This window comes from Rhinatrema bivittatum, chromosome 6 (assembly GCF_901001135.1).
Source record: "Rhinatrema bivittatum chromosome 6, aRhiBiv1.1, whole genome shotgun sequence".
Taxonomy (NCBI): domain Eukaryota; kingdom Metazoa; phylum Chordata; class Amphibia; order Gymnophiona; family Rhinatrematidae; genus Rhinatrema; species Rhinatrema bivittatum.
Window position 1 is genome coordinate 105,847,945 of NC_042620.1, and position 21,027 is coordinate 105,868,971.

The 21,027-nt window shown below is 44.9% G+C and overlaps 1 protein-coding gene across 3 annotated transcripts in view; it reads right to left on the reverse strand.

Moving 5' to 3' along the window:
- Nucleotides 1–21,027, reverse strand: part of LRP2 (LDL receptor related protein 2) — a 769,913-nt gene that overhangs the window by 675,823 nt on the left and 73,063 nt on the right. For all 3 annotated transcript variants that reach the window (XR_003857363.1, XM_029605680.1, XM_029605679.1), the window contains exon 2: nucleotides 19,825–19,932. Coding sequence is in view for 2 of the 3 variants with exons in the window: in XM_029605680.1 (XP_029461540.1) it covers nucleotides 19,825–19,932 (108 nt within the window). In the remaining variant the exon portion in view is untranslated. The remainder of the gene's footprint in view (nucleotides 1–19,824; nucleotides 19,933–21,027) is intronic.

Genomic DNA, 21,027 nt, shown 5'->3' on the forward strand with positions numbered 1-21,027 from the left:
GCAGCGCGGCTCGGAGGAAAATGAAGAGCTTCAACCGCGGCCGATGGGACTCCTCCTCCGCGAGGGCTGAAAATGAAGGAGGTTAGCGTTGGGAGGAGGCTGCTGCTGCCGCGAGTTCCCGGGGTGGGGGTGGGGGAGAGAGAGTGAATGAGCGAGCAAGCATGTGTGTTTGAGATCCTGTGTGTATGATTGAGAGATTGCATGTATGTGAATGATTGAGAGCCTGTATATGTGAAAGAGAGTACGTCTGTGATTGAGAGCCTGCCTGTGAGAGAGAGAGCATGAATGTAAGTTTACCATTGGGAACCTGTATGTGTAAGTTTGTGATTGAAAACCTGTTTGTGTGAAAGAGTATGTGTGTATGATTGAGATCCTTTGTGTGTGAGAGAAATCATGTGTATGTATGATTAAGAGCCTATGTGTATAAGTAAGAGAGAGATCATGTGTGTCTGTGTGTGATTGAGAGCTGGTTTAGGTGATGGAGCATGTGAGTATGTGATTGAGAGCCTGTGTGTAAATGAGAGAAAGAGAGGACATGTTTGTAAGCATGTGAATGAGAGTCTGTGTGTGAGTGAAAAAGACAGCATGTAGTTATGTGATTGAAAGCCTGTGTGTGTAAGCGTGAAAAGATAGACAGCATGTGTGTAAATGTGTAATTAAGAGCCTATATAAGTGAGAGAGAAAAAACATGTGTATATGTGAGTACTGAGAGCATGTGTGTATAGGTGTGTCATTGAGAGCCAGTGTGAGAGAGAGCGCTGGTATGTGACTGAGAGAGGAGAAAGTTCCAAGCAAACCACCCTGCCTCCTGCTAATTCAGAACAATCTCAGGACACCTGGATATCAAACGTTCCCAGGTATGCAGAGCAAAAAAATTTTTGTATCCTTATTATTTTTCATTACTGGGTCTTTGTGTCTGCTATTTTGAAATATTTTGTTGGTATCTGGAAATGTTTTATATGAGTTTTTAATTATTGGATATTCCACTCATCAGCTGTTTCGAAATATGTTCTTTTTGTTAGTACAGTTTTACTGCTGATGATTTTATATTTCTTGATTTGTTTTATAAGGATGGGTGATGTTTCTTTTTTCCTTTGTTACACTGCATACAGAGACTCTGGCTTGTTGCAGTTTCCAATTCAGTTTTTTCTGCATGCTTCTTGTTATGCGTTTTGGTCTCTTTATTCTATGTTAGGTGAGGGACAGCACGTGATTCAGGTGAGGTTTTCTGCTGGCGTGTAGTTTCTGTGTAGGACTCTTATAGCAGCCTGACTTGGTCCGTTTACCTAATAGGAGATGTATTGGAGTCTTAAGGCCTGGTGTAATATTTTCAGAGACTTATTGTACTTTAAAAGTGTGATCTTACATAAAATGCACACATTTACTTGTATTTAGTTTTAAACATATTGTATGGCTCTCATGGAATTACATTTTAAAATATGTGGCGTTCATGGCTCTCTCAGCCAAAAAGGTTCCTGACCCCTGCACTAGGCTGTGATTTCAGGAAGTTGTTTTTCTGCTTTTACCTTTTTAAGTGTTACAATAAATTATTTGCTTTTTGGAGCACAAGTGAAGTGTGGATATTGGACTTTATGGACTGTGTTGTTTTTTTTGTAAGTGTCCATATCCACTTTGGCCCCGCAGGGAAACCTGCCCCCTGAAAGACTTGATACCCCCACTCTGGATGAGTAAATACAATGCTCCCCAGGGCTGGGAAGGTGGCCCCTTGGCAAGGGGTTACATATAATACTTTCTTCAAACCAGTTATTAACATTTAGCATGCACACTACTGAAAGGACATAACTACCACAAGTATGAAAGATGAAACTGATGTGATACCCCAAAATGAAAAAGGCAGAAGGCTTTTACTGTGTCTAACAATTCCATAAGGTCACACTGAATGGCATAATTCTGATAATCATTGCTATTATGATGTGGCTAGTCTGGTCAAAGTCTACTGCAGGCAGAGACCTCTAAACCTAATCAGTTAGATTTTGAATATGTCACGTTAGGTAAACTAGCTGGACAGTTACACTGATAGTTTACGCTTCCAACGCAGTTGCCCAGAGCTACACTGGAAGCACCCAGAATTGCATTGTTCTGGTGGCAGTGTTGAAAATGTCATAAGCCAAGCGCACCTCATGCTAGACCTTTTTAAGAATGACATTGAGCTGGTCCTGGAACTGGTCAGGAAGGGAATCAGAAAGATCCTGGAGCTGCTTGAACAGGTTCCTGTTGTATTGCGAGATGTAAAGTTGGTAAGCTGCAATATGGGAGATTAGCATGGCCCCATGGAAGACCCTACGACCAAAAGTGTAGAGGAACTTCTGCTCTTTTCCAGGAGGTGTGGATGAATGAGGCCATGGCCTTCTGGCCTTCTTCTGGGCGGACTCGGCCACTACTGAGTGGTGGGACAGCTGAGTTTTTTGGAAGCCAAGTGCTGCTTGGACTAAATACATAACATCAGTCTTACGGTTAACCGGTGGGACTGTCCCTGGATGCTCCCAATTGCATTGAAGAAGGTCAAGGAGGACCTCATGGACAGGTATGGACATTACCTCCTTAGGTGCATCGACAAACTGCAGGACTTTAACATTTTATGCCTGGAGTCCTCTTCAGTCTGGAGAGTGAATGGTATGGACTCTGACATCTCTTTGATGAAGCTTATAAAAGAGGTCCTCTGGCGGAGACTTCCTTCTCTCTTCAGGAGGGGAAGGCTCAGATAGGATATCACCGGAGACCTTGGAATCGGAAGAGTCATCAGACCAAGGATGATAGGGCTGATCACCAGCACCCAATGGTTCTCCAGAGGGTAAAAATGGACCTCCTCCAGCCAGAGGAGGTAGTGGCACCAAAGGTATCGGTGGCGGCACCAGCAGCACCCGTGTTGGCGTCGGGAGAGGACGATGCAGCATCGATGGCAGAAGCAGTGTCAAAGGGCTTGGTGACTTCGGTGGACGCTTCGGTGGCAACACACCACAAGGGCCTGGCATCGGGTCAGTCATCGGTGATTCCCCTTCTTCAGAAGAGAGATGGATGGGGGTCAATGGACCAGGCTGTATCGGCGTTTTCCTCGGTGCCGAAGGCAGAGCACAGAGATCCTGTCAAGCAGCGGTGCAAGCATCAGTGGCATCGGGTCTGGTGTCGGAATCGGAGTCGATATCAGTGCCGATGGAACTGGATGTCCATGGAGAGCCTGCACCACCATCTCTAGAACCATCTGGTTCAATTCCTCACGGAAAGCAAATGTTGCTTACCTGTAACAGGTGTTCTCACAGGACAGCAGGATGTTAGTCCTCACAAATGGGTGACATCATCAGGATGTAGCCCAATCACGGAAAACTTTTGTCAAAGTTTCTAGAACTTTGACTGGCTCCTACTGGGCATGCCCAGCATGGCACTAACCCTGCAGCCAGCAGGGGTCCCCCTTCAGTCTTATTTGAATGCTACAGGCAGTGCCAAAAAATAAAATAACAAAAAGTTACGAACCCAACACCACGGGGTGGTGGGCGGGTTTCGTGAGGACTAACATCATGCTGTCCTGTGAGAACACCTGCTACAGGTAAGCAACATTTGCTTTCTCACAGGACAAGCAGGATGGTAGTCCACACATATGGGTGGAGTACCGAGCTGAGGGTGTCCGAACATGCACCAAATGTACCCAAAGGTGTGCAACAGGCACAACAACTGGGGTGGAATTTGGGAGAGGGCATCCTAAACCCCACTGGGCAGGTGGAAGGGTGTAGGTACGTCACATTGTAAATAGGTTGCGAAGGAGAGACTGGCGAAGATGGAATCTTGTCTTCCGGCTTTATCCAAGCAATAGTGGGCTGCAAAGGTGTGGAGAGAACTCCAGGTAGCAGCCCTGCAAATGTCAGGAAGCGGCACCGATCGTAGGTGTGCTACTGAAGTCGCCATGGCCCTCACAGAGTGTGCTTTGACACGGTCTTGAAATGGAATGCCCGCTTGCTGATAGCAAAAGGATATGCAATCCGCAAACCAGGAGGAGAGAGTCTGCTTACCCACAGGTTTTCCTAACTTGTTAGGGTGGAAAGAGACGAACAATTGAGTGCTTTCCCTGTGGGCCGCTGTACGGTCTAGGTAAAAACTAGAGCCCGTTTACAGTCAAGGGTATGCAGAGACTGTTCTCCTGGATTGGCATGGGGCCTGGGAAAAAAGGTAGGTAGTATGATGGATTGGTTTAAATGAAAATCCGAGACTCTTTAGCCGAGGGTGAGTGCAGAGTACCGCCCGGTCCTGTAGAAGTTTAGTGTAAGGCGGATAGGTAACTAGAGCCTGCAATTCACTAACTCTGCGAGCTGAAGTGATTGCCAAAAGGAAAATTACTTTTCATGTGAGATATCGAAGTTCCCAAGAGTGAAGGTGCTCGAAAGGCGGTTTCATGAGCCGACCGAGAACCAGATTAAGATCCCAAGAAGGGGCCGGAGAACGTAAAGGAGGCTTGATGTGAAGCAAGCCTTATAAAAAGCGTGTTACAAGGGGTTGTACTGATAAGGGGATATCCCAGATACCTGATTCTGACAAATGCCAAAGATAGTCCAGAAATTTCGGGATTGGACAGGAAAAGGGGTCAAGGGACTGAGAAGAGCACCATGATGTGAAACTTTTCCATTTGTAAAAGTAAGATTTTCTCATGGAAGGCTTCCATGAAGCAATCAAGACACGGGAAACTGGATCTGAAAGGTTAAGTGGTTGAAGGATTAACCTTTCAACATCCATGCCGTCAGGGACAAGGCTTGAAGATTGGGATGGTGTAGGCACCCATCGTTTTGAGTGATCAGGAGCGGGTCCTTCCCCAAGGGAATGTGCTTGCGGATGGAGAGATCCTGAAGTAATGGAAACCACACTTGACGTGGCCAGTGAGGTGCTCTCAGGATCATGGTTCCCTTGTCCTGACGTAACTTCACGAGAGTCTTCGAGAGAAGAGGAAGTGGAGGGAATGCATAAAGCAGACCGGTTGCCCATGACAGGGAGAATGCATCTCTGGGCTGAGAATGTTCACTGCGAATGAGGGAGCAGTAGTTGTCCACTTTGTGGTTCTGAGGGGATGCAAAGAGGTCTATCTGAGGATATCCCCATTGTTGGAAGATGGAGTTTGCTACCGAGGGGTTGAGAGACCACTCGTGCAGTTGAAAGATGCGACTCAGCTTGTCTGCCAGTACATTGTCCACTCCCGGCAAGTAGGTGGCCCTGAGGTACATGGAATGGGAGAGGGCTGCCACCCAAATCTGCGCAGCTTCCTGACACAGAAGGAAGGAGCATGTGCCTCCCTACTTGTTGATGTACCACATGGCCACCTGATTGTCTGTCTGAATTAGGATGACCTGATTTGACAGGCGATCCTGAAAGGTCCCGAGAACATATCTTATTACTCGAAGCTCCAGGAAATTTATTTGGCGTTTGGCTTCCTCTGGAGACCAAGAGCCTTGTGTCTGCAGATTGGCTACGTGAGCTCCCCACCCGAGGTTGGAGAATGATTTGAGGATTCAGAACCTGGAAGGGCAATCCCTGGAGGAGATTGGTCTGATTTTTCCACCAGGCAAGGGACAGATGGAGTGAGTCGGTGACGCGGACAATGGTCGACAGAGGCTGAATAGCTTGAGTCCATTGAGACCTCAGAGTCCAGTGCATGAGCCTCATGGCCAAGCGGGCCATTGGTGTGACATGGACTGAGGACGCCATGTGTCCCAGGAGGACGAGAAATTGGCGTGCAGTCGCAATGTGTTGAGACTGCAGTTGGTGAGCAAGAGACACGAGAGTCAGTGCTCGTTGTCGAGGCAGGAAAGCCTTTGCCTGTAAGGTGTCCAAGTCTGCCCCAATGAACGATAAGGTTTGAGATGGGACTAAGTAGGATTTGTTGTAATTGACGAGAAACCCTAACGAAATTAGAGTGTGTAAGGTTAGATTGAGGGACGACAGAGCAGCTTGCTGAGTGGAAGCCCTGATTAACCAGTCGTCCAGATAGGGGTAGACGTGAACACCTTGTATCCTGAGGAATGCTGCGACGACTATGAGGCAATTTGTAAAGACTCATGGAGCAGACGCTAGGCCGAATGGAAGCACTCGGTCTTGATAGTGCTTGAGGCCTACTAGGAATCTCAGGTATTTGCGATGAGCTGGACTTATTGCAATATGGGTGTATGCGTCCTGGAGGTCCAGAGAGCAAAGCCAGTCTCCTCTTTGTAGAAGAGGTAGAAGCGAGCCCAAGGTGACCATCTTGAACTTTTCTCGCTGGAGGTACTTGTTGAGGGCCCGTAGATCTAGAATAGGACAGGCGCCTCCCAATTTTTTGGGGATTAGGAAGTACCGGGAATAGAACCCTAGGCCTTGCTGAGAGCGTGGAAGAGGTTCTATTGCTCTTGACTGGAGAAGGAGGGAGACCTCTTGATCCAGAAGAATGGAGTGGTTGGACGTTCTCCACGTCTGCAAAGGTGGGGAGTCCGGTGGCAGGGCAAGAAAGTTCAGATGGTAACCCTGAGCAATGATTGCCAATACCCATTGGTCGGATGTAATTGAATGCCACATGATGTGGAAGTGGCACAGTCACCTCCCACTGGTATGTGCGACAGAGGAATCTGGCTGCTGCTCTCCAAGTGGAAGTCAAAAACCTGAAACAGGCCCCGGCTGGGGAGCTGCTTGTAGTTTTTGTTTTCGGGTTTGGCGAGACTGAGGTTTTTGATAAGGTCTCATGGCACGGGATCTGACTGGTGGCGGGTAGGACTTTCTTGGACGGTAGAACGACTTCTTAGAGTCCTTTCTAAAGGGCTGCTTTGAGGAGAATTCGGAAGGTATGGAAGAGAGCTGTTTTAAGGTCTCATGATGGTCTTTTAATTCAATCACAAAAAAGGCCCTCAAACACAAACTGTGTATTCCAGTAACCAGAGTTGTAAACAATGTATCACAATGTATCGTTAAAACTGGTATATCATTCATATAATCATACTCAAACTGTCCGACTTCAGAAATATACAAATTTTGTAGGACCCTTACTCTTGGAGCCAATGGAATCAACCAGACTCTTCTTGTGGTATCGGGTCCCTTTACTTTGTTTATATCTTTATCATTTTTATCAGTTTTCTATTTTTACTTCTTTATATAAAGTCCAAAACTGATGGAAACTCCAAGATTCGAATAGGCTTAACGATTCTTCAATCCAGCTAACCTGGTAGACACAGTCACAGTATGAAGTAATAATGATGTCACACATTCAAATATAAGCACAAAATTGTTACGGTAATACTCATCTATACTCAGTCCCGACACGATCGCGTTTCGGACCACCAAAACCGGGGTCCTGCTTCAGGGGAGTAGCTCCTTCACACTTGTTCATCCGTGACATCCAGCAAGGAATCCATCAGTATTCAATTCATAATAACCAACAGCTATTCTTTAATCCAAGGCTATATTCGCGATCCACATTTAGACTCGCACTGCTTCATTGTCCTGGCTCACTTTTTTTTATTTCAAAACCAGAACATTCCAATTTCATCTCAAGTCAACAGTCTAGGTGTCTTGATTAATTCTAACCTGGATATTAAGAGCTGAGTTAAATCTATAGTAAAATCTGGCTATTACAAACTAAGATGTGTATGGCCCCTGAGAATTTACTTTCTCTGTCCGATTTTTGGTCAGTAGTGCAATCTCTTCTTCTGCCTATTATTGATTACTGCAATGTCCTGTTAGGACTTTCAAAGTATCTCTTAAGGGCCCCTTATAAGTCCTTTTGAACTCTGTTGCTCGATTCATTTCAGGACTGAATAGGAGGGAACACATTTCTCCTATCCTTAAAGACCTCCATTGGCTACCCATTGAACAGAGAATCCAGTACAGAACTGCATTTTTTATTCACAAAATGCTTAAAATGGACTTTTTCCCCTGGATTAATCAACTTCCACATGTCTATATATCCAGTCCAAATTCTGAGATCCCCACAGAGATGTCTTTTGGACATTCCTTCTATTCACCAAGTCCGCCTCACCAAATCCCAAGAGAGATTATTTTTTTATGCTGGTTCCGTGTTTTGGAATTCCATACCTTTTGAATTAAGAACTACTAAGTGTACAAAAACCTTTAAAAGTTTGCTAAAAACCTATCTGTTCAAGCAGACATTCGACTGTTAATTTTTCGAGAGCTGACCACTTATTTTCTTTTCTTATACTGTTGTGTTTTAGCTATATTTTATGTATGGTTTTAGCTATATTTTATGATTTGTCTTATTTTAATCTATTTTACATTTATTTTATGTATATTTTATTGTTAGTAACCTAGAGCTGTATATGGGCAGCTTATACAGTTATTTTAAATAAATAAATATTGTCTTACTGTAAGTAGAATCTGAATAAACAACATCTATGTCTTATGTCTTCTGACAAACAAAAGATGCTGGAATCCTCAGTAGACCTAGCTCTTTATAGTAAGGCTTCCTTTTCTTAGACCAGACAGGGCTGTGAAAGCTGCAGAGGCAGTATTCACAGTACCAGAGGGTAGGAGTTTCAAGCACTGTGCAATGGTCATAAACTGCAGCTCCCTCGGGAACCAGTATGCATGCATTCTGAGTCAGACATTATGGTCAGACTTAGAACGCATGCATACTGGTTCCAGAGGAAGCTGCAATCTGTGATCCCTAGCCAAAGGATTGTTATTGCAGTAGTTGGGTTAAATAAAGGGAGATAAATATAGGCTCATAGTACTGCAGCCTCTGTAGGAAGCCCAAAGGAATAGAGGAAACTGCTGGCCCAAAAGAGAGAAAGGTTTGGTCCAGAAAAAAAAAAGTATTCACCAAGGCCTTGAAAAATATATTTATGGAGGAGCTACCATAGATAATTCACAAATGCCCTTAACACCACCTACAAATCTGATTTTCACAGACATCTTTAGACTGGAATAGGTCCTGGTGCAGCAATGAAATGTAAAGTTTTTCATAACACTATAGACTGCGAGACTACACAATCTAGAAGAGAACATGGATGCTAAGGGTGGGAAGAAGAAAAAAATGTAGTGTAACCCTTAGTGGGGTGTTTTAAGTCCCGAGGGCACAGAATCTAATTTATATTTTCTGGGACTGCTCCAGCTAACCATTCATCCCACGTTGACTCTTAATCCTTAGGGGGGGGGGGACGCTTCTGCTTATGGCCCAGACGATGAAAGAAGGTCGCCAGTGTGTGTGTTGTACTTTAGGTGCTTCCCATGTGGTGAAAGGCTTTAATGACTCAGACAGGACCAGGTCTGGGTGTTAAAATAAAGTTTACTGGGAGGAGGACGAGAGACAGAGACTTTGCTCAGGAGTTATACAGACGTTCTGAGGGTGAAATTTGCCTGGAATCTTGCTTTGAGTGCCGGTGAGGGGTGAAGCGCTGAGCCCAGCCCCACCGGGAAAAGAGGTGCACCTTGTGACGTCAGCGCAGCAACCGAGGCAGCCCATAAAATGCGGCTGCCATCCGGCGCGTAGCTGCCACTGGCGTGCTGCCCAAGCCGAGCTCGCCGAAGGGGCGGGCGGCTTTGTTTTTGAAATTTTGTCCTAAAGGAATTTATGAATTCTGCTCTTCGTCAGGTAGGATAATTTTCTTTGGACATTGATATGTAATAGTTATTGCGGGTCTCTTATACTCTCCTCCTTCAGAGTTATGGATCCTAATAATCATAGTTAGACTTAGTGAGCGTCCATTATATTTGCCAGTGTTTTATTAATTGATGCTGCATTCAGGCCGAAAAAGAAGGGCGCGGGAGAGGGGTATGATCGAAACCCCACCTGCGTTACCGATAGTTGGCCCGATGGATGCCCATGTAGTCATTGGGCTTACCCAACACGAAGACAATCGCTGGAGGATATCCAGGAAGGCATGAGAACAGCTGATATCCTCCAAGATTCAATAACATCATTATCCCCGGTAATGAGAACACCCCCAGGGAATCCAGTGTTGGTGAGAGGTGACAATCCAGAGAGTTCTCCACTGCGATCTGAAAATCTTGCCATTTCAAGTAGTTTAGGAGAGGAAATTATAAAAGAAAAAGCAGTGGAGATAGAGAAATCTTGGGAAACTGAGGGGATTACAGTGGGAGGAGAGAAGCAGACAGAGGTCGAACCAACAACGGGGAAAATTAGAGAATTACTTGTTACTAAGATAACTCCGATGGTAAGACCAATAATTTTTACCCATGAAACTATTTGGGAAACATTAGTAATATTTTCATTAAGTAATACTAAACAGCTAACTCCAATGGTAAACAAAGTTGTGGAAAACAAAGTAAATATAAAGAAAATACAGGAGGAAAATGTAAAGAAAGATCAGGTTATTACAAGTAATACAAAAGTCTGTGGGGAATCTGAATGATCAATACTTATCTATTATTAAAGAAAATCAATTTTTGGAAAAAAAAAAAAAAGCAGAGAGTTTAGAAAATCAAATGCGTGGAAAGAATTTAAGATTAATAAATTTCCCAAAAGTCCCAATGGTCCCGGCTAGGGACATGTGGACTAGATATGCAGTAGAGATTCTGAAATTTACACCTAATACTCTTCCACCTTTAACTAAAATCTATTATATACCATCATTGAAGTTAAAAGATTCTGAAAAACAGGATTATCAATCTTTTACATCCTTAAATGTGTCAGAGATTTTGGAAATTTCTGACACAGAAATAGCTCAACCATCTACACTGATTATATCCTTTTTGCTATTCTGATAAAGATTTAGTTATGAAAAAGTACTTCCGTACAAAAAAATTATTTTTTCGATTGAAAGTTCAGATATTCCATGATGTGGCAAGGGATACTCAAAAGAGAAGGCGCCAGTTTTTGTTAATGAGACCTCAGTTATTACAAATGGGAGCAACTTATAAATTGAAATGTCTATGCAAATGTTATATCCCTAACAAAGGGGTTAATTATATATTTTTTTGTCCATCACAACTATCAAAGTTTATAACAGATACAATGTCTTCTGTTCCTATTGAAGACAGACCAGAAACTGTGACACCTCAGTAATACTGTAATAGTTCTCTAATTTGAATTAGGTAATGTCCTTAACTATGGCTTTTTGAATATTTTGTATTGATTATTGCCTTCATTTGCTTGTTGGATTCATAACTTTTGTGGACTTGATTAATGGCCATTGATAGTATAATGATAAATATTGGATAAATGTATCTTAATAACAAATTACTTTAATGGTCATTGTAAATTTCCTAGTTCTCCCAGCGGCTGTGTGGGAATCCTAGTGGAGGGGTCCACTTTGCTTTGCAAAAATCCTACATTTAGACATCTTCCTTCTCTCAGATACCCAGCCTATCCTGATTCCTTGTTGTGCAGAGATCCAGATGGGATCTCCTTCTCTGATACTTCCTTCCTTTGGTGCAGCTGTTCTTTTATCCTTAGCTGTTACTTCTGGGATTTCTCTTGTGGAAAAGTCTGTGGGATCAGGCTATTTCTCCTGCACTGCAATCCCAGTGGGGAAGGGGTATCCAAAAACCTCCCCACTAAATCAAAGTCCAGAAATGCTTCATACATCTTTCTAAAGTGATGTTCATGCTGCCATGGGTGCTTGCCACATTCAGGTTGTGAATGGGCTCACTGATCTTCAGCCCCTGTCCTTTCAGTACGGCCAGCAAGGATAACTTTCCCCAAAGAAACAGGATGAACTCAGTTCCTTCCAAAAACAGGACTCCTCTAACCTTCACTGTCTCTTGCAGCAGGATCCATCTCTGGTGCTTGCCTACCTAGGGCTTAGAGAAGGCTCACAGGTCTTTGCTCCCCTGGTGAGAACCCTTTTCCCCTAAAGGGTATCAGGCTCAACAAACTACCTCTCTGTAACTTAAAGTAAGAAGGACCCTCTGGCAGGGAGCGCACAATGAGGTGTCTACTCTGAAAGAAAACTCCTTAGGGCAAGGCCGGGAGGCCCTACCAGAGTGTGGAAAAAATAAATCTTTACTCTGAAGAGGCTCTCTCTAACTCTAACCCCTGACTATTAAGATGGCTGGGCTAAATAGCACTGAGTCACCCAATCCAAAGCCTCCTGGTGGGAGAGCCTGAAAGGATGGATGGCTCCCATTAAGTGTGTTCTAAGGACAGGGCTAGTGGCATCTAATGGGCAGAGTGGGAGAGTCTGCCACATTAGTTTCATTTTGGGGGGTTTTCTTTTGGGGGGGGATTTAATTTAATCTAATACTTACTTCGTGTATTTAGTAAAATAAAAAATACAAAATAAACATTAAATCCCCCAAAAACAAAACAAAAAAATAAATGGAGCCTCCTGAGGCCTCCCATGCCCCCACCCATCCCTCCCACCCAAAATAATGCTGGGCCAGGATCCTCCCCGGCCCTCAGTTACCTGGACCAGGGAGATCAGATGCCAAGGCCTAGGCCCAAGCCAAAGCCTGGGTCTTGCTTAGGGACTAGTACAAGGTCACGGTGACCTACCATGGCCTAGACCTATAGAAAGCCAAGGCTTCAGCCTGGGCCTAGGCGTCAGGACCAGACCTCTGGATCGGGCCCAACATCGAGCCCAGGCCATGGCCTAGGCCGCAACCCAGATATCAGGATCCAACTTCTGAGACAGGCCCCAGCATCTGGCTTGGGTCCAGGCAGAGGCCTTGCATCAGGAACTAGTCTCTGGACCGGGCCCTAGCATCTGGCCTGGGCCCGGGCCCTGGCCTAGGCACTGGGCCTGGACCTGCACTGTGATGCTGGATCCCAGACAGAGCAGGTAAGTTTGTTCAATTTTGGGGTCTCAGCTGAGGCCTCAGTGTCGGACTCAGGCCTTGGCTGAGATGCTGGCATCACGCTTGGAACTAGGCCATAGCTCCTGCATTGGGCCATGGTCTGTACCTAGGCAAGGCCCCAGCTTCAAGCCTGGGCCTAAGCCCGGCGGATCAATTTTTTTGTTTTTAAAATGAAAATGTGAAAACCCGACAAAATTTCATTGGTTTTCAATCGTTTCGCTTTGAGAAATTTCATCTCATTTCCTATTTTGTTTCTCCAAAATGCCCATCTCTAATGGATATCACAGACATGTTTTCCTTTGAATTTCCCCCTGAAGCAGTATATACAAAACATCAGCTGATGTAGAGGTTTGATTTATTGCATTTGGCATAAATGGATTTGGGATTAGTGGGTCACAACTCCATCATATCTAAAAAAAAAATTTCCTTGAAAACAGTTCAGTAAAATGCCCTTCTAAGAGTATCAAGATATTAAAGTGGATAGATTAGACCAGGTGTGGGATATGCTTTTCCATACATCTGGCTTGCTGACACCTTTACATTAACATCTTAATTTTCATTCAGTGCCTTTTTAATCTTTTTTAGTCCCTGCCTCTTATGTTTTGTATTTTTGATTGGTATGAGATAGGGTCACTCTCTTTTTGCTTCAGATATAGCAGCCAAGCCCAAGAAAGGCCACAGAGGTTTCTCCTGCTTTGAGAGGAAGCTGGGGCCTGCATGCCCCATCAGGTTCTCTCCTCTTGCCACTGGCCCACACAATTGAGTCTGTGTGCATTGTTCACACCTTCTTAAGAACAGCCCTACTGATTTCCTAAAATCAGGACTGGTGCAAGGAAATTAGGTGTCCTAAGTGAACCTTCAATCTTTTGTCCTCTCCTTTACATACCTGCCTAGGTGGCAGCTCCGGAACAGCAACCCCCTCTCTCATTCCATTCAGTATCCACCTCTCACGCTCCTCTCACCCTCTGCCAAGTCCTGCATCCTACTCCCTTTACCCCCTGATCATAGTGCTCAACACTCCTTCTTTCTATCCCCCTGTCCAGCATCTCCCCTCACCCCCCCAGCATTCTCTTCTTACTCCCCTTCACTGCCTCCTCAGCACACCGGTATCACCCGAATCTCTTTGATCCCTTTTTGCAATGCCTGGCATTTCTCTATCTCTCTACTCGCTACCTACCAATAATCTTTATCTCGCTCCACCCCACCCTTACTTGTCTAGCACTCTCTCTCTCTTCACTTGGCCAGCACCATCTGTCCACAATTCTTCCACCCACCAGTTTCTTCTCTGTTTCTACCCCCTATACCTACTCAGTAGCCATTCCTTTCTCTCTTGTGGTACCATGCATTAAAAATGGGAGGTGGCACTTGGATGTTGGTGCCCTAAGTGACCACCTAATGGAAGAACTGGCTCGGACCTAAATACATATGCCCCCATTTGAACCAGTCCATGAGCCCTCAGAGTCATGGCTTAGATGACTACTGTAGCACATCCACCATTCATTTCAATTGGCACTGTTTTATTACTTTTATAATTTCTCCTTAAAATTTTCATAAATTTTTTATTTTGCTCGATCCATGTTTCTTCTCTTAGAGCCTAATGTACTAGGGCTTTTTCCCATAATGTTTCTATGCCAAAAAGCTTAAAGGTGAATTTTAAAAGGCCAGTGCACACCAAAGCCGGGAGATACACACAGAAGTTGAGACAGCGCGCACTGCGCAGATTTTAAAAGGCACCCACATACGCACATATCTCCTGGTATGACACAAAAAAATCTTTACCAGAAAAGAGGCTGGGTGGGGGCATGGCCATTCCTGAATTTATGAAAGAAAAGCATAAAAGCGCATGCTTGGGTCCCCTACTTTGTAACTTTACTTCTGCCATGGATGGCGTGTATGTCCTAAAACAAAAAAAACTAAAAAAGTGAGCAGTGTTATAAGGGTCGGGGCTAACAGGGTAAAAAGGAGGCTATTTAACTAGGGGGGTTAGGAAGTCCTATCCCATACCTGGGCAAACTGTGAACGAACTGAGAAAATGTCCAATTGCATTGGCACACATGTGTTTTAAAATCCCCCACTTATGCGGTAGAGACGGCATTTGAACATACATGCACGCGTCCATATAAAATTGTTCGCATATGTACACGCATGCAGTTTATTTTATACTATGTGTTCATATAGGTGCGTATGTTATAAAATGACCACATCTCTGGGTGCAAGCTGACATACGTGCATACATGTGTGCCCGTACGGCTGTTTAAAAGTTACCATCCTCATAAATTAGACCCTTAATCTATTAAAAATACCAGTTAAAATTTTTACACACTTTCCTGACTTCTAAAGGTATTCTATTTTTCAATCTTCTCAAGTTGTATTACAATCGGTGATCCATAGAGTACTCGCAAGGACCGCTGCTTTCACCTTCGCGGCTGGGCCACTTACCCCTGCCCCAAGTCGTAGTTACTCCTCCATGCAGCAAGACGCTGTCGCCGACCCTGATGTGGCTGGACACAGGCAACAACTCATGTGGCGCATTGCCTTAGGCGTACTCATGCATCCCCCTTCAGTATTTAAAGGAACCGTGGTGGAAAATCCCCCGCAGCCCCTATAAAATGCTTCTCCTGTCATAACTCCAGTGTCTCGGCAATAGGTCTCCTACAGCCTTGTAGTGTGAGTTGCCAGCATCTCGTTCTTCCATTCCAACTTGTCTTCATTCTTCAAGTCCTGCTTGTCTTTGTTCTTCAGTTTCAGCTAGTCTTTGTCTCCAAGGTCTGTGGTCCTTCTTCAGTTCTGCTATGTGTTTCTCACCTGCCTGTTTGCTCCTTGTCTTCCTACGCTGCCTATCCATCCCTTTTTCCCTACAGACAGATAACCAGTACTTGACCTTGGCCTGATTCCTGGACTTCCTTGCTTACTGCCAGTTCCTGACCATTGCCTGTCTCCGGGACATCCTCAAATGCCACTTGATCCTGGCCTATCTCAGGATACACCTAGTCTCCATCTGCTCCGACCTTGCTATGTTGAAGGATCTCCCTCATCTGCAGAAGCTCCCTCCTAAGATCTGCCAGCACCCAAAGGCTCAACCCGAAGGGAACGAGGGCTGATAAAGGTGAAGCTCCAGTTCGGCCTCTGCCTCACCCAGATCCACCTGCTGATGGTGGAGACCTGCAGGTCTCCTCCCTGTAGGTTGCGCCAACTCCACCTCGGCCTAAGAGTCCACGCCCACAACAGGTAGTCAAGGCCATGGACCCAGCAGACGTGAAAGCCCTGCCGGCTGTCCCTGGCCTAGCTCAGAAGTTAAGAGTCTCTACAAACAGTCTTGGAACTCTTAGTCGCTGATATGAATCATCTCACTGCTTGATTGGATGTCATGTATGTACCTGCTGCCCCACCTCCACTAGTAGCAGTACCAGCACCGCTTCTGGTAATCAATTGGCCTATAACCACATACCGTCTCTACCCCAGTATGAGGACTCTAAGCAATGCCATGGTTTTCTGAACCGGTGCCACATGCAATTCATGTTACAAGCACCACTGTTTCCAGATGACCTCACAAAAAGCACTATATCCTTTCATTACTGGATGGAAAGGCTCTAGCACAGGCCTCTCCCCACTGGGAGCAAGCAGACCCCCTGTTGCACAAGCTATAGCAATTTATAACTTGTTCAAGGCAATTTTTTAAGAACCTGGGCGTATGACTACGATGGGCTCCGACTTAATCCACCTCTGGCAAGACTCCAGAACTTTGGCAGATTATGCCATAGAATTTAGGACCCTGGCAGTAGAACTGAATTGGCAAGGAGATAGCCTGGAAGGTTTGGCACCAAAAATCAAAGACTTGCTTGCTGCCCGGGAGCTGCCCACCTCACTCTAAGTACTCATTGACCTCACAGGGAAAATAGACAGGCTCATCCAGGAAAGAGCCTGAGAGAGTCACTTGACAGGGAAAAAGATCACATGGGCACCGCCTATCCAACCTTCGTTTCTGCCTAACACACCTGCACCACTGATCTTACCACAAGAGAAGCCCATGCAAGTGGATCAAAACCGCCTGACTCCCGAGGAGAAGACTCGGCGCAGACAATTAGGCGTCTGTCTATATCGCGTGGCTCAAGGACACATCCTAACTCAATGCCCAGCCAGAATGGGAATCCTACCACGCCCAGAGAGTTACCTGGGAGGATGACCCTAGGCCTCACTATCTCAACTCCCCAGTTTCTCTTGCCAGTCTCATTGAACCAGTCCTCCAGATGCTTCTCCACCCGAGCCTTGGAAGACTCCGGCTTCAAAGGAACTTCATACAGCAAGAGCTGGTAGATCAATTCCAGATTATTCCGGTCCCTATAAATCCCACCTCTGGTGCCCCCGTCTATCTACAGAGTCTCCCTTCTGGGACCGGTGACCCGTTCCATCATGCCACTCACCCTACATATTGCCTCCTCACACATGGAAGTCATCAGCTTACATATTCTATCCAGAGCCATGAACCGTGAGCCGTTATTCTAGGTCTGCCGTGGCTGCAGGAACATCAGCCACAGTTTAACTGATCCATATTGGAACTCTCCCATTGGGACCCGGATGCTCTGAATCCTGCATGGCGTACAAAGACATGGCTCATCCGGTAATCGTATCCTCCACCTTTCCGACACTTCCAACTCCTGGCAGGGAGATCAAAGGAGCTCAAATTTCTCTGCAATGTCTCCAGGAAAATACTCTTAAAACAGTCTACGGACAATTAAAATAACGATGTTTAAACAGAGTTTCCAAAAAACAACTGACACTTTGTAAACCGTTGTGATGGTAAAACCGAACGACGGTATATAAAACTCAATAAGTAAATAAATAAGTTGTGACAAGAATAGTCAGAATGTGAAAGTTTGGAAAAGGAACCCAACCGCACCAAGAAAAGATTAGTGTCTCTAGTCATCAGAAAAACGAAGAGATACAAATCCTGCACACCCTTCTTCAGCAGGAGAGGGAACAGAACCCCATATTTCTGTCTGATTCTACCAGTTCAAATTCTGAAAAGACGGTAGCCATCCCCACCCTAGTATCAGGGCCTGTATTTCACCAAAGCTGCCCAGAAGAGACCATCCCTCTGTCTGTGACTCAGTTTCAATCCCAGGAACTGCATGAACTATGGGAAAAAAACCAATCATTTAGTTGCAGATGTTATCATTCGAGTCAAGAAACCTATAGGGATTCGAAGGAATCTTCATGACCGGTACCCCCGAAAACCCAAAGCTACAGGAAAGGGGTTTAAGGGGGAGTATTGTTATGATCAGCGGTCTGCGGGGGTACTCCAATGGACCAAACTCACTTCAGTGGCCGGGTCACTTACTCCTTCTCTGGGCCTGCCCATCGCTCCTCCATGTAGTGAGACATTGACGATGACCCCAATGCGGCTGAACGCTGCCAACAACTTCTTAAGCAGTGTGTTGCCTTAAGCATGCGCACACGTCCCCCTTCAGTATTTAAAGGGACCACAGTGGGAAATCCCCATGGCCCCTATAAAAGGCCTCTCCTGACATGACTCCAGTGCCTTGGCAACAGGTCTCCCACAGTCTTATAATGTGAATTGCCAGTGTCTGGTTCTTCCGTTCCAGCTTGTCTTTGACTTCAGGGTCCTTGGTCATTCTTCAGTTCTGCTACGTGTTGGTTCCTTACCTTCCTGTCCTGCCTATCAGTCCCTTTTTCTCTACGGATGGATACCCAGTACTTGACTTTGGCCTGATTCCTGGACTTCCTTGCTTACTGCCAGCCCAAACATTTCCTATCTCCAGGACATCTTCGAATGCCTCCTAATGCTGATCCTGGCCTACTTCAGGATACGCCTAGTCTCCGTCCGCTCCGAACCTGCTACGTCAAAGGATCTCCCATCATCCGCAGAGAACCCAAAGGCTCAACCCAAGGGGAACGAGGGCTGGTAAAGGTAAAGCTCCTGTTGGGCCTCTGCCTCATTCAGAACCACCTGCTGACAGTGGGGACCTACAGATCTCCTCCCTGCAGGTTGCGCCAACTCCAACTCAGCCTGGGATCCACACCTACAAAATTTTGCTTTCAGTGAAATAGTATCACTTTTCCCTGCTGTTTTAATGACACCATTTAAAAATCATTTTTCCAGTGCTTTAAGAGCTCTACTTTGTGTCATTGCCTTTAAATAATCTCTCTCTTCTCTTCTCAACCATTTTGCCTCCTTTTTCAAACAGAAGTCTCTATCTTGGAGTCACAGTTTAATACTGATATCCTTAATCATCATACTTTAAACTTTCAAGACTTGCTACATCCATAATACCAGAGCCAGGCTTTCCATACAGATAGCAGAGGCAACCACTTAGGGCAGCAACATTTATCAGCCCTTCCCCTCCCCCCCCCCCAACACATACTCTTTCACATGCTGCTATTCTGTCCTCTTTAAATATCTCCCTACCCCAGAATGCTTCCATTCTCTCCCTCTTCCCTTTCTCCCTATCCCCCCCCCCCAACATGCTTGCAGTCCTCCATCACCCATCAACAGAGGAAGCAAGTGCATTGCAGGAAACAGCACACATAGGTGATGTTCATTTAGGTATATGTCACCGGAATACACTAAACTTTTGATGCCATACTTGCTTATTAGATTATTAGTAAGCGACTTACACAATTCCCATTTGTTACTGTTTTTGTAACAGATGTTATTCATATGCCCCAACATATTAAATCTCCTAAGCATTAGATTTCATCAGAAAAATAGAGAATATGATAGCAAATAAAGGCCATAATGCCAGTCTACTCTATCAAAATGTTTTACTGACATGCATTGAAACTGGGATTTTTTTAGGAAGGGAACAATGAGCAATTGGTGGTATGTCTACTCATATAAGAGTCTCCCTCCTAAAGAAGTGATGGTGGAAAACTCTTCAGCATGAAGATATTTGTACTAATAAAGCTAATAGAGCCCTATTTGGTAATTATTTTTCCCTATACATATTTATTTATTTAACACTTTTATATACCGATATTCTTGTAATATAAATAAAGCCCTCTTTGTTTGCAGCATGTATCAGCAGCACATTTGGTCACGGAAGGAGTAACATGTTTATGACTTACGGCATCCAGCTTCATCTGTATTATCAGAGCAATCAGCAGTCCCATCACATCTCCAACTTTCAGGTATACAGCGTCCATTCCCACATCGAAACTGCCCTGATGGGCACTCTGAAACCAATGTGATAGAAAAAGGTTCCTTTAACATCTGACTCAATACAGAAATTTCAGATTAATTTCTCTCACGTGGGTGGGAGTCGGGAGTGTTTGGTGTGCTGTGACCAGAGGGGGAAGGTGTCTCATCTGAGCTAACTGGCACATTAACTCTGGGCAGGTTGGCGTGGAGGAACCTGTATGAAATTCACAGCATGCACTCTCCAAGAGACACTTTCCCTTTAACCTGGCCCAGAGAGCGTCCTCTGTATGTCGTTATTACACTGCTACTACCACTACTAATCCTTATTTCTATAGTGCTATTAGATGTACATAAGAACATAAGAATAGCCATGCTGGGTCAGAGCAAGCTCCATCAAGCTCAACATTCTGTCTCTGGCCCAGTCTGGGTTACAAGTACCCACAGATCCTAAGAAGTAGACCTATTTCCTGTATGCAGCACTGAACAGATGTATATAAAAGACTGTTCCTGCTTAGCAGAGCTTACAATCTAGTCAAGACACACAGAGAAAACCAAAGATTGTAGGAAATTTAATACAGAAAACATGATTATAATCAATTAAGCTATAAGGGAGAGCAAGGTTAAAGATTTAAACACAGTCTTAAAAAAGTTAATGTTTAGGTGGAACTTGTATATGTCCAGAGAAGAAGCATGACAGAGCAGTTCAAGCCCATTCCAGGTATTAACAGGCCAAAGCAATATCATGTGCTGAGCCTAGTGCACAGGTTAACCAACGTTTGGTTGCGCATTTTGGACGCACATCCATAATCCCTTATGCAATAAGGGAATTAGCGCGTCCAAAACGCAAGTCCAAACCAGCACATAGCTAATAGCGCTCATCATATGTAAAAGTTCATGTTGATGAGGCTATTAGCTATTACCCACTACATAAGAACATGCCATACTGTGTCAGACCAAGGGTCCAACAAGCCCAGCATCCTGGTTCCAACAGTGACCAATCGAGGCCATAAGAACCTGACAAGTACCCAAAAACTAAGTCTATTCCAGGTTACTGTTGTTAGTAATAGCAATGCTATTTTCTAAGTCAATTTAATTAATAGCAGGTAATGGACTTCTCCTCCAAGAACTTA